The sequence below is a fragment of the Rhea pennata genome, chromosome Z, assembly GCF_028389875.1.
Source record: "Rhea pennata isolate bPtePen1 chromosome Z, bPtePen1.pri, whole genome shotgun sequence".
In the NCBI taxonomy this organism is placed as follows: Eukaryota; Metazoa; Chordata; class Aves; order Rheiformes; family Rheidae; genus Rhea; species Rhea pennata.
Window position 1 is genome coordinate 73,671,994 of NC_084702.1, and position 18,518 is coordinate 73,690,511.

At 39.2% G+C, this 18,518-nt stretch overlaps 1 protein-coding gene across 1 annotated transcript in view; it reads right to left on the reverse strand.

Annotated features, from left to right (window-relative positions):
- Nucleotides 1-18,518, reverse strand: part of CELF4 (CUGBP Elav-like family member 4) — a 709,411-nt gene that overhangs the window by 605,020 nt on the left and 85,873 nt on the right. The window contains exon 2 of the mRNA XM_062599561.1: nt 14,958-15,040. Coding sequence (XP_062455545.1) covers nt 14,958-15,040 — 83 coding nt within the window. The remainder of the gene's footprint in view (nt 1-14,957; nt 15,041-18,518) is intronic.

The following is an 18,518-nucleotide window of genomic DNA, read 5'->3' on the forward strand; positions in this document are numbered from 1 at the left end:
AAGAAAACTGTTCTCCTTACTCTTTTCTCTCAACGAGTTTTTTTTCTTCTTCCCTCCTCTCTCTCTCTCTCTCCTTTTTCTGAAGAAGTGGTGGGGGGGGGGGCAGGAAAGAGTTTCCCTGTGAAATCAAAAGCTATCCCTGAATCCAGGCTGATAGGCTGCTGAAAATGCAGCACAGAAATGTGCTTCTGTCAGTGAAAGACCTTGTTTGTAACCATAAGGATTGCACGCAGCACATTGTTTGATCCTAAGAGGACTTTGATCTACACTAGCACCTCAAAAATAGCAAAGGATGTCACTAGGCTTTGGAAAAAAAGAAGGGAGGGGAGAGAAGAGAAAGCAAGTACAGGTGTGTGGCATCAAACAGAAGGCACTGAATTCTAGATGCATTAGCTGGCAAGCGTAACCGCATTTCAGTCAGAGGAGAGCAAGCGTCACACCCCTGGAGGGAACTATATGTCATTTTGCCACCTATCTCAGCAACTATCATTCAAGAAAAGAGATTTACTAAAAGCATCTCAGGAGCAGCTCTGGGCATGGAATGTGAAGGAAATAAGCCCCTTACCTGTGTGAACTGGCTTTAAGGCCTGCCATGGGGCATAAATGAGATGAACTGTAATTTGGTGGCCTCTCCTGCTTGCTCCAGTTGTCCACCAAAAGAGAATAAGGGTTGATTGAGATGCACTGCTCAAAGCATGCTTGAGTGCCAAAAGCAATTGCTGATACATGAAAGTGTGGGCAGATCAGGACTCGTGGACCCTCACACTGCTGTGAGCACTGATCCAAAACTGGATGGACAAGACGTACAAAGAAATCAAGGCCAAGACCCACTGCTAGATGCATACAGGTCAGAAGTGCAGGTCCACGATAGCACACCTATTTTTCTGCTGGGCTGGATAGCATAGTCTAAAGCCATAGCAGGGAGTGACCCCCAGTGCAAAGGCAATATAGATAAGACCTATTCTACATATGGGCAGGTGCCTGATGGTTGTGCACCAGTGAGCAGCATGGCAGGCGTGAGTGCACTGAAAGGAAGTTTATCCGGGATAGTCTCTTTTGGATAGCTCTCAATATAACTGATTGTATCCTTCCCTCTTCTCTCCTTAGGACAATGTACATGTACACAGACAACCCCCTTCCCCCTGCCCCAACATACAGTCTCTCTATGAAGTAATAGCAAGGAAAACTAAATTCTCCTTGACAGAAGCCCTGCTTCCTTCCTTCCTGCAGCTCTCATCCAGACAGGAGGATAGGACAGATATGATCAAGCAAGATGATGCAAATGCTCCACCTGTACTCAGAGAGGCTAGAGCAGAAGGGCAACTTTGAGGAGCTGTGCTACCTGCTAACCAGCTTCCCCTTCTGAGCCCTTTGATGAGATACGGTGAAACATGATAAGCAACTTTTATTATGTTCTGTAGAGAAGCAAAGAAAAGAGAAATGAGGAATACCTAATACAATGTAGAGACTCAGTGCAGTGACAATAGTCTCTATTATTCTTGACATGACCCTAATACAAGTGTGAGGCTGTTTGTAGGATGCTGCTTTTTATTGAAAAGTATCTGACCCAAAATTTTATTACAGATGTCAAGTACACTATGGAGAAGTATAGCATGTGTCCAAAAAAAAAAAACACTTCCCCCCCCCTTTTCTTTTCTTTTTTTTTTTTTTTTTTTTTTTTTTTTTTAAGTAATAGTAAGACTGTCACTCTTCCCTTATTTATTTTCAGGTCAATCATAAAAGGAGGAAAGAGACAGCCTATTTCTGAAAAGCAAGAATCATCCTGAACCGTCACCTTATATCTGAGGAGAGGTTTTCCCTTCCAACAGTTATCATCCTTTGTCAGCACCACAGAAATGTCTAGGATATTGTATTCAAAAGCAAGGGCTGACAGTGCTAAACGCTGTACACAAACACGGGCACATATGAAACAAATCCTGCTCTGAAGAACTATAAGTATTAATAATCAAAGAAGTGATAGTGGAGGAAGGTTAACTAGCTCCATCTTGTAGGTAGGATACTGAGGTGAAGATTAGTTCATTGACTACTGTCTATGGAACAGGTAAGTCTGAATGTAGGTTTCTCCCAATCCTGGATCATTGCTTCTAGCCCTCAAGACTGCACTTTATCACAGGCCAGTAACTCCTCACTATACCTTCCCATGGCCCCATTTTCCCACCTGAGGAAGAGAAAGGAGTCCAATTTTCAGACGGACAACTCCAGAACTGTCAACATCTTTTAGTGAAACCTAAGGTCAGAAACATTAAACTCACAGACTGTATGCCTAGCCGTCTCTTATTACAAGATGTCAAGACAATAGATTATAGCCCTCTGAAAATCAATCAGGTCTGATATTTTGTCTCAGAGGTCCATACAAAAACATCTTCACTCACTCAAAAAAAAAAAAAATCAAACAAGAATCAAAGAACACCCCACGAAACCAAAAAAAAACAACCTCATTATTTGAGGTATTTTCCTTTTCTGTCTCAGGCTGAGGTTTTCAAATTTTGAAACCAGAAGGGAGGAGAAAAGAAAGAAGTGCATGTGCAAACATTTTCTTCAAAAAGCTAAGAAACTTAACTGGGGTCAGGAGAGGAAGACTAGGGCCAGTTCTGTTCTTAATTATGTAGGGCATGAATTCATACTTGGCTAGCTCTACATGCCAAGCAAATGCCATGCTTGCCGTTTGATTCTGTTTCTGTTTTCCAGCTTCCTCATTTAAATTAAAATTGTCTAATAGATCCAAGATGTTAGTCTCAAATAGTTGAACAAAAAACCATAAGTCCCTCAAATGGGATGGTCTTGAACTGATATTTTCTAGATGAAAATAATTCTATTAAAAATAAAAATCAAATATAAGTCCCAATTAGAGAGCTCTAGTGTCTTGTGTGTTATCAAACACATTGTTTGGGCTAGGACAGAAAAGGGGGAGCCAGGCCATGAGCTGGCAGAGTAGCAGGCCTTCAAATCAAGATCATAATGATGATTTCCACTAGATATGGATTACTATCTAAATACAGCATTTGGAAAGCTTAAGCAACCTGTATCAATGTCGTCATTGCAAAAGTGAGGGAAATAGACCCACTTATACTTAGGCTTCTTAAGGAGAAATCAAGGTTAGGAGTTTATTTGCCTCAATCAAAAGAAAAGGATGAACCGTTCATTCTGGTCATGTGCCATTCCTCATAGATTGTAGAGTGATTTTTAGGATGGCCAGACTGCTAGATATGGTGACTCAAACTGCAGGTTGGATGAAGCATACCTAGGTTTTAGCAGCTGGCTGAACTGGTGATTTTGAACAGGCTTGATGTTGAACTAGGTACTATGAACTTATTGGCTTAGGATTGTGCATGTCCCCATCTGGTCCCTGTTTCAGAAGAAAACTGCTCTTCTGTGAATGGCTTTAAGTGGAACATGAAAATTAGAGTATAATTTCTACAAAGCTGAATGTGGATACAAAGCAAAATAGGTATGCAAGTACATAACAGTTAAACACTGAAGTGATCTGCAACTGAATTGGTTGTGCAGTCACTATTCTGAATAAAGTTAGCCAAAAAATTGCTTTAACCATCATTTCATTGGAGCAAATTCTCCATGACTGAATGACTGAAGTCTTTTGGGAAGGTTGGGAGGGGTCAGGGGACAAAATAATTTTTTTTTTTTTTTTTTTTTTGATTACCAGAAGCAAGGAGAGAGCATGAGAGAAAGCAGTAAAAAGATATTTCCAGGAAAATTTTAAACATAAGGACAATTTCTTCAATGGAATAAATGCTTCCCCTTTATTAATCATTTTGGTTTACACTATTAAGTACACCTGGTACAGATCTGTTTCTATCTTAGTTTAAGCATTTAAAAATGAAGAGGAAAAGGGGGGTCATCCACTGATTGAAACCTAGCCTAATGCTCTTTTAAAGAGCTACAGGGTAGCACGTCCTCTAATCTAAGTTCAAGGTTAGAGCTGGTATTAAAAGATAAAGCAAATAACATCAAAAAGATTGCTGTTAAACCTAGCTCTTCTAAAAGTGTCGGCTTCTGTTCAGAACTTTTGGCCTCTGGACAAGATACTGCAATTCAATAATAGCTAGCAGAGACTTTCTAGGACTCTCAAGGATGTTTTCCGGCATATAAAAGGAGAGACCTCCAGTGGCTCTGTTCTGTATCATCAAGCCACTGCACATAGGTGCAAGACTTCAAGCAGCATCTCAGAAGCAGTCCTGGCTGACTGGATGGGCTATGAATAATCATAAGAACAACGATAATAGAGTGCTTGCATAGCAGTGTGAAAGAATGAAGAGCAAAGAGGATAAATGTGACTCAATCTTCAGCTATCTGCATGGAAAAGTATGATTAATAACTACAGAGGCTTAACACAACCTCCTCAGATAACAAGTAAGGTGGCTTTCTCCAAGCCCTGACTATCCTCTTCTAATGGGCTTCATTTATTGTGTAGACTAATAACCAAGACCTAAGCACTGCACACTCCAGGGTCTGCAGGAAAAGTGCTGGCCCTAAATGCAATTACATTGGTGAAGACTGCTCAGACAGTGCATTGCTTGGGGCGGGGGGTAGAGAGGCACTGCAGGAAGAGAGAAGGACACACAATATATCCTGCAAAGAAATGAGGCAAGAAGTAACAGTGATCAGCCTTTTTCTATTGATCTGCTAGTGCAAATCACCTGCCATTCAACTGATATTGCTATGAGTTTTCAACCAGAACTGGTGGAAAGTCAGAATATAGTCCCAAGGTGCTAATATCAGGAAAGAGAAGCATTAGTAATGAGTGAATCTGATTGCAATGCTATCCAAAAAGTCAGCAACAATGCCAGATCTGGAGCGTAACTCCAGTTGTCAGTCAGTTTCTGTGCTGGAGAGCAAAGACGCACTCAAAGAAAGCTAGATTCCCCAAAGTGAAAGAGTTCAACAACACAACCCTGGCCCAGGAAGAAAAGACATGACCTTCCAGCTCCCCTGACTGTATCTCTGAAGTGCAAGCACAGCTGAAGGGAGGCAGCTTTACAGGGCATCTACAGAAAGAGGGTAAGATTCTGATTTGAGCTGCAGTGATGTAAAGTAGCTTAAACTCTGCAAGACTCAGTAGAATTCCTCTGAATTTTCACCTAGCAAGTGAGAGGACAGGATGGGAGCCTCCCTCACTGGGAAGCACATTTCTTAGCTGCACAATGAACATCACATTAGATTATCCAAACTGAAATAATTGTAAATACCCAATTTATCTGGACCCGTTTGTGCTGTCTGCTTAATTGCTGCACTTCAATCAACAAGGACAACGAAATTAGTTTGGACAGGCTCACTTTAAAGACATTACCACTGTGCTATGGCAGCTAGGGTTCAGAGTGCTGATAGAAAAGGTTTAGGCTTAATAAAATAAAGAGAAACACACAGCAATACAGATAAATTTGGAATCTCCACTGAGACCCAAGACATTCCCCTTGAAGAGTATCACATCTGCATTTCACTATTAGTAGTTTATTCACATTTCATCCACACTATCTCTTCCCACAAATACATACATTTTCCCAGGATGTGTTGTTCTGCTCCTGACATTTTATGCCCAGCTTTCCCAGGAGTGTCTTAGCCTCTCCCTTGTCAGATGAAGATGCATGCAACATCAAGCAATGCAAGGGTGCAGTTATAGGAAAAATAAGCTCAGAGTAGCAGGTTGTTACCACCAGAATGGTGAGACTGCAGGATCCCCCTGCCCACCCTTGTAGAATCAGCACAGGCACAGAAATCACTCTAGTCTCTCCTCAGTTGTTCTAAGGAAGAGCAGACCAGAAAGCATTGCACGAACCCTTCCCACATTGCCTCTTCTCTGTTGGCCAACATGTGCAAAGCACTACAAAGCACATATACACTAAGTCTCATAGTTTCAAGAAACATTGGATTTAGAAGCAGCTGGCTCTACTGCTTATATACACATAGTGTCTTAAAATGAGAGAAGAATCAGTAAGCTAAGTCCGTCCCTTGTCTGCAAAGAATATGTGATCTCCAAGGCAGAAGTAGTTGGGCAGCAGCATTCCTGCCTTGGCAGCTATAACCTAAACTCATTTCACCAGGCAGGCATTATGTGAACACAGGGTAATGTTTCGAGTAAGTCTGAAAGGAGATAAGAGACAGCAAGGACAGACAGGTAGAGCAGGATGTGATGGAGGAGAAAAGGAGGCAATGTTCTTCAGCCAGACATGAAGTACTTGTGTGACTTTACCGAGAGAGGACACTACAAGGGAACGTGAAAGACAGAGGCAAGCTCTCAGACGTTTACTGAGGAAGATGATCAGTTCCACTGTCAGGATAAGCCAGCTTTAGTTTGGCTGCAAGGAAAAGGGCCAAGGGGGAAAAAAGAGAAAAAGATTCCAGTTTCACCACCCTGGAAGCAAAGTACTATTATATTGATCAAAGCTATAAGTGAAATCAGAAACTCATGACATCATGTTTTATAAGATATCAATTTAACAAACATGATCAAGCCATTCACACAATAGAAAAATAGATATTCACTCCATCAGTTTGAATGAGCAACCTGAGCTTGAAAAGGATTAGTTATAACTGGACAAGACTTGCTCTGCCAGATCTGCCTCCAAAGACAATGACCAAAAAGCTATCTTTTGCAACGAGATACAGAAAAACATGCAATAGAAAACAGCTTTGAGGAATGGTAGCTTCCCAACCATATGAGGAAAGCAAGGGAGTTCATTTGGAGCTAAAGAATATATGCATCTAGAAGTTAAAATTAGGTACAGAATCAGAGGAATTTAAAGGCATGTGCTTTTAAAAGGTGATCTTTAATGAAAGAAGACTTTTTTTTTTTTTTTTTTTTTTTTTTTTTTAAGGAGTTGAATGCTGAACAGAGTAGGGGAGAAAAAGTATGGGAAACAAGATATAAGAAGGTTCCCATTAAGGAGAAAAATGGGAAATGTGCATTTATTCTTTGAAAAATAGGTTAGGCTTAATTTTGTCCTTGTACTTACAGAAACTAATCAGAAAGATTTGACATTGCTGGGAACCTGCCAAGTACAGCAACTCATACATGCAGTGCCACTGTAAGGCTCTCACTGCAGCTACTTCACAGAGCAAAGCCACTAAGATAGCTACTTGTCCAGACTGACAGTGCAATCTCATGGCCAGTCATTCTCCACCACTTTCTCCCTGCCAAAACAAGAGCACAGCAGAAGTGAAGCACAGAAGCTAAATAAGTTGCATTATGTCAGGTCCTATCAAAAGTTATCCATATGCAGAGATGGGACAGGCTTTGCCACTCCCAAAGGATTTCAGTTCTGCTAATTCCTTAAAGGATGTACTTAACTTTAAGCATGGTTAAATGTATGAATCATGCACTTAAAGTATTTAATGCAGGACAGGAGCTTTTTGAAAGTGTTTGCAGCCAATGCCTCCATTTCTTGTGTTAAAGCAGTCCACCTAAACTGTTTTCAACACGCATAGATGTTCCTAGCCTAGGTAGCATTAGAAGCCTAAACAGAAATAGCTCAGAAGTTTCAGCCAGAATTTAAGTCCTTATTGTGTACACTCCCAGAAATTAGCCATGGACTGAAGTTGCTCCTCAATGTTCAAGTCTGTGCTGTAGTGTTTGCATTGCTATTATAGGGGCTAACTAAACTAAACCAGACCAAGAAATGCCTCTCTGAGTTTCAAATTATTTTGTCACTTTGGAAATACACATATACACTTCCACCGCCACCCAACTGCAGTTCTTGCATATAATTTTAGGAGTAATTTACCTCTCCATGAATATCCAAGAGATTTAAAAGCATGTACACACCACAAAGAAGCACAGAGCAGAAAGCACACACCAACGTAAGCCAGAAGTAGTACAGTTGCATTTGGTATACCTATAATATAGGCAGGCATTATTGCCACAGATGAAAGGCCAAATCAACAGAGTTGTATAACATCTTCATCCAAGTGCTTCACTGATCCATAATGAAGGGATAGCTTAATATTCCAGAGTCACTGCATACTTCATTACAGCATAGTGCAAACAGGTGTTTATGGAAGGGTTATCCTAGGAAAAATGACCTCTGGACTGGTCAGTGTGTGTATAGATAAACAATATTTTCCATATAACACATTATAAGAAACAGTGGTCTACTACTTGTGAATTCTTCCAGAATATATCCTGTCGTTACTTGAATCACTAGTGCAATATCACTGAAACCTCCTAGTGCTTAGGATTGAATAGTGTCTAAGGGCTGATACTGTTGAGACACCCAGACACTGACCATCTCCAGTTCCTGCAGTTCAGAGCTGGAACTTCCTCCAGCAGAAAGCCCATGAGAGCTCTCTAATGGCCCAGCAACAGTCAGGGATGCTTAGCATTTTATGAGATCAGATATTCTGATGGAAAGATTCTTGGTATAAATTTGTTTCCTCATTTAGAGCAATGGTACTGGTTCACGATGACATCATTTCAGCAGCGACAAATATAGCTGAATCTGCTCTTTCCTTCACCACATAAATCCCTTGACCTCAATCAGATCATTGCTGATTTACACTTGCGTAAATGAAGTCAGAATCAAAGCCATGGCATGCACAAATGTAGGCCAGAGTAAGCATTACTCACAAACAAGAGAATCCTTCAGAGGAAGGAAAAAAAAAGATCATTTTCATGCAAATATCCTTAATAAGGAACAAGAGATAGAAATAAGAGTATGAATGAAATGCAATCAAGAAATGCTCCAAGATCAGATTTGCTTCTAACTTTAAGAGCAGCTGATGCAGCATCATAAAGTAGCTTAAACCTAAAATTTGACCTACCTGAAGCTTGTTATATATAGTTTTTCATCACAGATCTGTGAGCTAACTCAATCCCTTGGCTTGGCTTTGAAGGTAGCTGAAGGTGCTCAGTCACTTGCAGAATCTGAGCTGATTGCTGTGTGCTATGAAAATGGAAACTTTTTTGAGATGTAGGTTTGCCCTCAAATCTTTACACATTATCTTTTTATTTATGCATAAACAGTGGCATTATGGTTTGGAGAATAGGAGCCCTTTGATGGGAGGTAAGCTTGACTAGCCTATGGGAGTTTACTGCCATGCATATAAATGAGACCATACAAATATGCAGAACAGACAAGTGAAAATATACAGCATCTCTTTAAAATGAAATACTTTGATTGCTCCAATCACAAGAAGTTGTAAAACTACCCTGAAGAATTAACAGCCTCAGTACATGCTAACTACATCCATCATAAATTCGTCTTTAGTTTCTGTTATCATATCACTGTCTCATGGGACCCTCAGTCCTGTCATCATTTGCCCTTTATAATTTATTCAACTTGTACTTGCCTGAATCCTTTCTACTTATCATTCATCTTTACAGTTGTACATAAAATTAGATTGATCCTCCTATGGCAGACACGTCAGAGAGAAAAGTTGTCATTGAATAACACATAAAGCAAATGAAGGTCCAGCAACAGCTTTTGTTGAATAGCTTAGAAATTGCCCTTTGAAAGCCAAAAAGGTGTCAAATTGCGAAAGAAAATACAATACATTTAATAATTTAACTTAAGCACACCCTTTTTGAATTCTCACCAAATCTCAAATACAATTGAGAAGCCTAGTTCACATTTTGCACATCTGAGCTTTGTCGTAAATCACAAACGCAATGAATACACCAGTCTCAGCTGAGATATAACAGCATGCATTCAACACACTGGTTCTGTCACAATGCTTGCACTATATCCTTTTGCTCCAAAGCTCTTTGGACTGGATTGCAGAGAGTTTACTTTGTATTCCAGCGGCTGCTGTATAGGGATATAGAAGCCAATCTTTAACTAGTGAAATGGAACTTTAATGTTTACCAAGCAGATAGGACCCAGGTGTTTCATCTCATCTGGTGAACAGAACAGCACTGTCAAACTACAGGGGTTTTTAGCAAATGGAAAGTGCATATGGATTCCTCTCCCTCTTTCTTGTCCCCTCCTTTCCACAAAGTATGATCCAAAAATCTTTTGACTGTCTGGTCAGTCAGGAGGAGGAAAAGAGACAAAAATTTTTAACCATGACATTGACACCTAAAGATTTTACAGTACTAGAGAATTTTCTACAGGACTAGTTTTTGCCAGTATCTTACCTCAAAAATCTGTTTTTATTCCTTTTCATCTTCATTTTTAACTTCAGAAAACAGACATGTTTCTCCCAAGGGAACAATTAAATGTGTTTTCTTGCAAAATCTAAAGGGCATGGTGAGCAGGCTGTGTGTTCAGCAGGCTACTTTAATCAATGGAACCCATCCAGCCTGCCACTGCTGACCAAATTGCAATTTACATTGGTAGAAAAAAAAATTGAAATGAGAACATGCGGGAATATGATACCACTTTTGGCTTAACACAGTGTGCAGGGTGATATGTGGTTTCATGGCTAACAAGCTTTTGGAAAAGCCTTTCAAACATTAAAAAGGACAGTGAGACTGTAAAATTATAGCAAGGTCTGCTTAAATGGGTGAAATTCATGCTATACATGCAGGACTCTTACAAGGTCTGTGTGATACCTGTGTCTCATTTAAGCCTCATTACAAGGATTCAAGAAAGGCTAGATTTTGCAAGACTTCTGTGCTCAGGGGTCTTTCTTCACATATGAATTTTAACGAAGTGAGAGCAATAATATGCACAAGATTTTTGGAAGACTGAGCACTTTAGCTTCATCAGTTTTTAACAAGGGTTTAATAACAGTCTTATGAACCACCTATCTTTTAATGTTAAGGAGTCTTTTTTTGAAGAAGAACAAGAGTGACTATAACAGTATTTGTTTTAGGTGGCTGAAGAGACAAAGAACTATTAAGAAGGAAACACTAATTATGTTCTGAGCAATTTAGTACATCCATAGTACCATTCTTCCTTTCAGAAATATATACTAAAACAACAAAATCCTGCTTATTTCTCCAACTTGATAAAGATCTTCAGATTTCTGAGGTTAATACTTTCCTAGTAATTAATTTCATAGTTATTCTTTGAGTCTTACAGGGAGGTTTTAACATTATATGAAAAGGCAGTGCCTCCAACCACATATACTCAGACTATTCATTCCCAGTGCCTGAGAAAGCCACAAAGAACCAGAGGAAAAAATGCTGCTGTGCTTATCATATATGAGCTCAGTTTATTTGTGCTATAAATAAAAGTAGATCTTGATAGCATAATTACATTTCTCAGCATTATCCTCTGCCATTCACTTCAGAAAGAAAAAAGAAAGGGGAGAAAAAGTTGGCTTCCCTATAATTTGTAATCAGAATGACTACACTTAAAACATAATTTTATTTCCCTGATTTGATTTCCTGTGGAGCTTTGTGGGGCAAATAGATAATGTTATACCAAATCTGCAGGCAGATAATTCTCATGTCCCCTGCACTATCATTGCCTAGATCACTTTTTTCCCTCTGCTTTCCCCAAGATCATGGAATGTGTTTCTGATATTGCACTTTATCACTGAGAGATATATTAGGATCAAAAATCCCAAGGGTGAATCAACTTTTACTTCCCCTACTTTCTCTTTCCCTCTCCCCAAATTACCCTTTTTTGCTTTTATGATGTCAGGGGGGGAAAAAAAGTGGTTTCCCACTATGAAGGATTAGCACAGATTATGGTGAACAGTGTTAATTATAGGTGGGGAAAGAGAATAGTGCATCTCTCCAATCTGTTCTTGATTTCCCTCGTGTCTGTCTGGCTGGTAATAAGCCTCCTTTAATCTGGCAGTCCCCTTGGTGAAATCAGCACCACGGACAGCAATATTGATTGCTTCTGAGAAACCATCACAGCTGCTCAACCAAATTACCTTTGATATGTGACCTTTAATGTAATTACTGTAACATCAAAGCATTTCTATAAATTATTAAAGAACTAATATACTTCATCATTCAGCTACCCTATTATATGTAAAATAAACAATCACAAATAAAACATTAGAATTTGAATCATCTAACACTCACAGAAGTACTCTTTACACATACATACATACCCTACTATCTTAGTCTTCAATTTTAGGCAAGGCAGAATTTCAAACTGTCCAAAACAGCCTAATTAATCTAAATAAAAAGTATTCAACTGATAATTGTTTTATATTCCTTTCTGGTTCCTACAAAATATCTATCATGCTTCCTTCCTGCCCCAAAACAAAGTACTATAAAGACTTTATTAATCAACACATACCTGCTTGGAAGTCTTTTGATTATTCCACAAGATGACTTTATGTCCCACATATAACACAGAAATATGTGAAACATATTTCTGTCATCTTACAAAGCACATTCAGAAAGTAATTACTGTAAAATATGTGCATGTAGCCACTCCAGTAAAAACACAATGATACATAGCTAAGAGGCAAGGCATCTGAATCTGGACACAAACTCCCGATGCTTCACTATTTCCATACATTAGCATTCATGTGCATATTATTAAAAATGACTCAATTCTGTTTTATAATAGAAAGAACACAAACAGCAATACTGCAAGGGCAGGCAAACATACAGTTTACTGAGGAGAGGGAAAAGCATCTCAATTTAACAACTCACTGTAGTATTATTTATTTTTTCCTATACGAGACTTGTTAATTTTCCATAGTTCCTCGGTGATACTGTTTGTGTCACAAATGCTGAAAGGTCAAGAGTAGGTGTTATATATGTATTATTTGTGAATTCATGTGAATGAGGACTTAGACCCTTGACCTTACAAGAGCTTCCTATTTTATGGTGATGAACTATGCTTGATATTGTCAGTGCATGTTATCAAATACAGGCAGGTAAGTCATAAATAATTCTTTGCTACTCACATAGGAAACATAAAACAGTATCCAGGCACGATAGTTTATCAAGACACAAGGCTGGTTTCCTTAAATAAACTACAGTGACATCATTCAGAAGATGAGTTCAGGAACCTGGCAGAAAACTGCAGGCATAGGGTTTGCTGGTGGAAAGTAAGGCTTTATCTCAAGACAAATAGAACTGAAAATGAGTATGATAGAGATCAGAGCTCAGAACTCTTAAAAACCAGGTTATTTTAGGCATGGAAGATTCTTTGTTCCCCATTCAGCCAGATCCTGGTTTGTTTTACACTTTGGCATAACAAAAAAGCCATCTGAAGTCAGCATAGTCAGTCTGGGCTACACATGACAGAAATAAGAAATAAGACACAAAACAAGATGTTCTCACTATGGTCTAGGACCAGGCAACACAGTTTGCAAAATCTTGTCTTAATACAAATCTGGTTGAATTTTGCCATTGTCTGAGACAATAGCTTTCAAAAATCCCTAAAATGCAAGCTAAGATTCAGAAACATGGAAATATAAAGAAAGGTTCTTTTTTTTTTTTTTTTTTTTTTTTTTTTAATCTGAGCCCTCTATAACCTCACTAGTCCACTGACTTCATTGAGATATCACACATCTTCAAGATGAGACACAAAAGGTATGAGCTCCATATGTGAGCTAGTAGTCTGACTGTTAATAAGGGACAAATAATCTCAGCAAGGACGATTGGAATTTTAGTTAGCATCTTTTAAATATACAACACCCCATTCACCATAAGCATAGCTCTAGGTTTGATACTTGCACATATGCCACTTTCAAGCTTATTTCAGAAAATTTTGAGTAAATGAAATTGTTTCTCAAAGCATCCCTACTCAAAAGGTGTTTTCGATACATTAAGCTCCATTATTCAGACAGAAAAAAATAAGAGGAAAGTATTATCTGTCAATATCATAATATGAGAGGAGAAAAATTAAATCCTAATAAGACTCAAGTCACTTAGTCTGTGGCTAATTGTTTTTTCTAAAAAAAAATAATTCAGAAGGAGTTGTCAGCTGACAGAAGTGTATTTTTAGTGAAAGAAGTATGTATGTATTTACATAAGATACGGCATTCAAGGCAAAGATAGATGCAGATGAGCAGGTGCGTGGGCATCTCCATACTGGCAAGGTTGCAAAGATATAGGTAAATAGACCCAGGATGACAAACAGAACAGAACCAGAAAGCAGAACAAAACCAGCACTATCTTCAGCAGCATGGAGCAACTAGTGCAGCACCTCTCGAGTTCTGTAGAGAGCTAAGTTATGAGTGAACAGACTTGTCTCTCAATATTAACTAATACAGACTTTTGGGGGCCAGTCACCTGTTATTTTAGATACAACCTGAAACCTTCAGGATTATACTCAAGTACTTGATCACTGGCTTCAGTGACAGAGTCAAACTAATGCTTTTCCAGCACCAGAGTACTGCACTCAGCTGTTTCCAGTCCATGCATCCCAGCTGAATCTAAATAGTCTTCCCCTTCCCTCCTCCCACTACTGCTAAACTGAAAACCCATATGCCAGCAGGGCAGGTCTTCCCCACATAATGCTGATTCTATTTTTAGTTCCACTTGTGCTGTCTAAACCTTAGATCTTGCTCACGTGAATAATTTTCCTCATTATCTTGTGTTTGTCTCCTCTCTCTCTCTCTTTTCTTCTTGTCTCACCGCCTTTCCAATCTGCTACAGCTGCTTGAATACTAAAGTAACTGAGTCAAACCAGTTTGTCATCAGGAATATGTTTTCATTCTGTGATAACTCAATAATGCAATCTGTTTCTTGATTTCTTGCTGCCACACCTTGCTTCAGAGAATAAAAATACTGAGAGATAGTACCTGGTAAGCACTTTTAGCATTTCATTGGAGAGGTCAGAAGTCTAAAGCCTTTCCTCACTTGAGCAAGAATTCAGCCCATAACCAGTTAATTACCTCTACCTGTCTCCTGATAAGAGGAAAAAGCTTTTATTTTTGTGCACAGAAACCACTTCAGTGGGCCTGGTGGCATCTTGATTTTATTTGCACAATGCAAACAGTGAGTCATTCAAGCAACCAAAGACATCATGCTTCCAAATCCACACTGGGAACTCCATATGTAACACATTTTAGATTATGAAATACATAAGTGTGTATATATATATAAAATCTGGACTCACCCCTGGCAGTGTCTTCTGTTCATGCAGTGCACTCTGGGCCTTTAGAGCAGACTCCCTTTCGCAGTATGTTAGGAAGGCACAGCCTGTAAACAGAAGGCAAAAATCTCAGTAAGAGCAGTATTTTAGAGCTGATCAGTTTAAAATTGGGATATAGAACGAAGTGCTTTCCCATCATCATCTCATTCCCACTAAAACAGCCATAAAATTTCTTTTTAGACTCTTCACAAGTGAAGAGTCAAGAAACGAAGCTATCATCACTTCTTCTAAGTCCTGGTGAAGCATAAATATGAATGCTTATTTTTATTTGAATACATGTTTAAGTATCAGGTACACAGGGTTGTATAGGATTAATGATCTCAGAGAACACATACGGTAGCAAGGTGAAGCATAAGATCCTACTTTTGCTTGAGCAGCAGCATTGGGAGCAAGACCCTTACTGCCATAACATGCTGGAGGTCTCGTGCTCTTCGTTTGTACCAAGTACTTCAAACAAAGAGCATACAAGGACTTAGAACTTCCTACTGCAGAGGACTACACCTATTATTTAGCCTAATTTGCATCCACAAGTAATCTCCCTGTTTGCATTCACACCAGAAAGACACCACCCTGCACACGCTGCTGCAAGGGCTCATCGGCTTCTAGCCACGCATACAAAGATGATCACAGCAAAGACCAAACGATCCAAACATCCATGTTGCTTTATCATAAGGGCTCCAGAGCCACTCCAGTAGATCATGTCTTTGGTCTCTCCAGAAAGTTAGCTTATCAACTATAAAGGCTAAAGCCCTGTCATGGTAGAGCAGGGCAAAAACTCTGCCCCAGCTCTCCTGCTCAACCCCGTGCTTCCCCTTCTTGTATAACCAGTCAATGTTGCAATATCTTGTATCACTTGTGTTTGATGTGATCAGATTATTCCTGCTTACTGCAGTATACTGAAAACCTGCCAGTTCCTGCAGCAAAAGTAGTGCTTGTTATGCAGAGGACATTTTCTCTGAAGTTACTACAGAACATCTGCAATCTCACAAGCTCCTTGAAGTGGAGATACCATATCTTTCAAGGTTCAGGCAGCATGTCCATCAAGTTGTGGGCATCTTCCAAGAGCAGCACAAGTTTGTTTCCTCGACAGTATCTCTGTACATGTTCCATAACCTAATCTTGACCCACTCACCTTCTCCTCTGCACACATTATAAAATACACAAAAGGTAAGCAAACGCTAGAACATGAAGTCTTTTGGGCCCAAATCACCACTGTGATCTTGCTGTTCAGACAATATCCATTGTTTCATCCTTAGATAAAGGAGGTTAGGTCCTTAGGTTCCTCATAAAATATTAGTTAGATCTACACTTGCTCCTTTCTACTTTATAGTGTTCTTAATGTGTTAGTACACACCAAGGACTCAATAGGAATTTATACATATTCTTAAAGATTATTTTATGGAAGTGACCCTACTCCCCTCACTATGAAATCATAAGCTGGGTGATTGTTGCAGTGTGACAGGGGGCAGGGAGGGAAGGACATTAATTTTTGCCCTATTTCTTACCCTACATTGCTTTCCGAAGGTCTTGTTCCTTTCGGTGTATTCCAGCCAAATTTATTATGTCTCAATAATTGTAAGTCTCACGAGCAAAGTCAACAAAGAAGGCAGCTGAACAACAGTAAAAGTCTGTATCCTCTAATTAGAATTATTTGGATTAATTCCCCTCTAACTTTAAATGAATGAGTTTTCAGTTTGTTTGCATCTCCCAGAGAAGGGTAAGAAACTCTGGCAGAGAGTTTACAGCTAGTGGAGGTAATGGATTGAAAAAGATCCTTAAAAGTCACCTATAGCTTGATAATCAAATGGGAAACTATGCTTAAATTTAATTTCAGTGCTAAATCACAGGCTGAGAGCTCTCTGTTGACTAGACACAATAAGAAAGTCTCCCTTTAGTAGCAGACATGGAACAGCTGATACAGTCTAATTAGGCACATCATAGTGCACTGTTATAGAGATAAACTATGCAGTGTAAAGCTCCCATAATGATAGCTATATTTTTCTCCTTATTGTGATGGCCATGACGACAGTTCAGGGTAACAATGTCCTGCAACTCCTACCACTTCGTGACTGTAATTCAGATGGAGTAGACAGCAGACTCCTCCTCTCTTTGTAAGAGCAATGTTTCCTTCCAAGATCCACAGAAGGTGTGTGTGGGAGTAAGTTCTCAGGAGGGAACAACCCTTATGAAGTCCTCTCCAAAAGATGTTTGGGCAAATGCTGGAAGTATCAAACTCAAACACTATTTAATAGAATTCATGAAAACGTCACCAACTCCCAAACAAGGCACTTGGGACACGAATTTGAAATGAAGAGGAGGAAATCTAGTCAGGGTTTGCATATGCTCTGACATCAAAGAAAAGGAATGCTTTTTCAGGGGCAAAAGTCTTTCCTGAAAGTTTTCTTAAAAAAACCTTACTCCTTAGATTACATCATGCACTTGAATTATACTCTGTCCAGATCTTATTGGGCAAAAAGGTATTTAAAGAAAAATATCATCAAATTTACTTCAAGTGAATCCTGAGAGCTTAGAGCCCATGAAAAACCTCATTCCAGCTATGGCCAGCTGGAAAAACAGAGTTTACTCATTCATGATAAACCTGACACTTGGACTGGAAAAGGCCAGTTTATGGGTGTGGCTTTCGCTGCTCCCATCCTTTTGTCATACCTTCAACTTTTGCATGAAATCGCTTTATAGTATAAAAAAAGAGTATCAGCAAGAATAACATTTTTCTAAAGCATTATCAGCTGGATTGTAATAAAATAGCAGAAACCTATTACTTGATCCTATAAGAATTTCCAATATTTCAGCTCCTGGTGCACTAGGAAGAGTCACAAGAAGATTGTTGCCTGCTCCGTTACCCTGCTTCCAACCTCAAACAGCAAAACACTTGAACTGTCCATGGCATTTTGATGCCTAGTGGAGGCTAGCCATCAAAATTTTGATGCCCTCCATAGGCTGCCTCTTCTGCTGTGAATCAGTATGGCCCATTTAAATCATACAATGCTTCCTGGAGGACACTGCTCAAAGGACAGAGCACCAAGCCTCAAACCCTAATACCACAGGATACAACACTCTGAACCGCTGAGCCCTGAAATACCAGATGAAATAACTATTGGATTTCACAAAGGCAGCAAACTGGTAAAATTTCTTTTCCCCTCCTCATTTTGATTTCTCAGAAACTTTCAGAATGATTAGTTTTCTCCATAGAAAGTTTTGTTTTTATTCAGAGACACCTATTTTCACTGAACAATCACCTTTATGGAAAATTCTTAAGTAGCTCTACTTAATAGCTCATTTGCCATCAGCTGTTTGGGGTGGATATGAATCTGACTGCTGGGTGAAAGGCTTCATATCCTATTATAAATCAGTTGCACGATCGAGCCCTGCAGAACAGCCTAGTATAATCAGTATTTCTGAACACATCAAGGAAAGATAGGGTGAAGGCTATGCATTATTTCTGTCATCTACTTGCATGGGTGATAATGACTGAGTACAGTGCTTGAGAATTATATCTGAATTTGA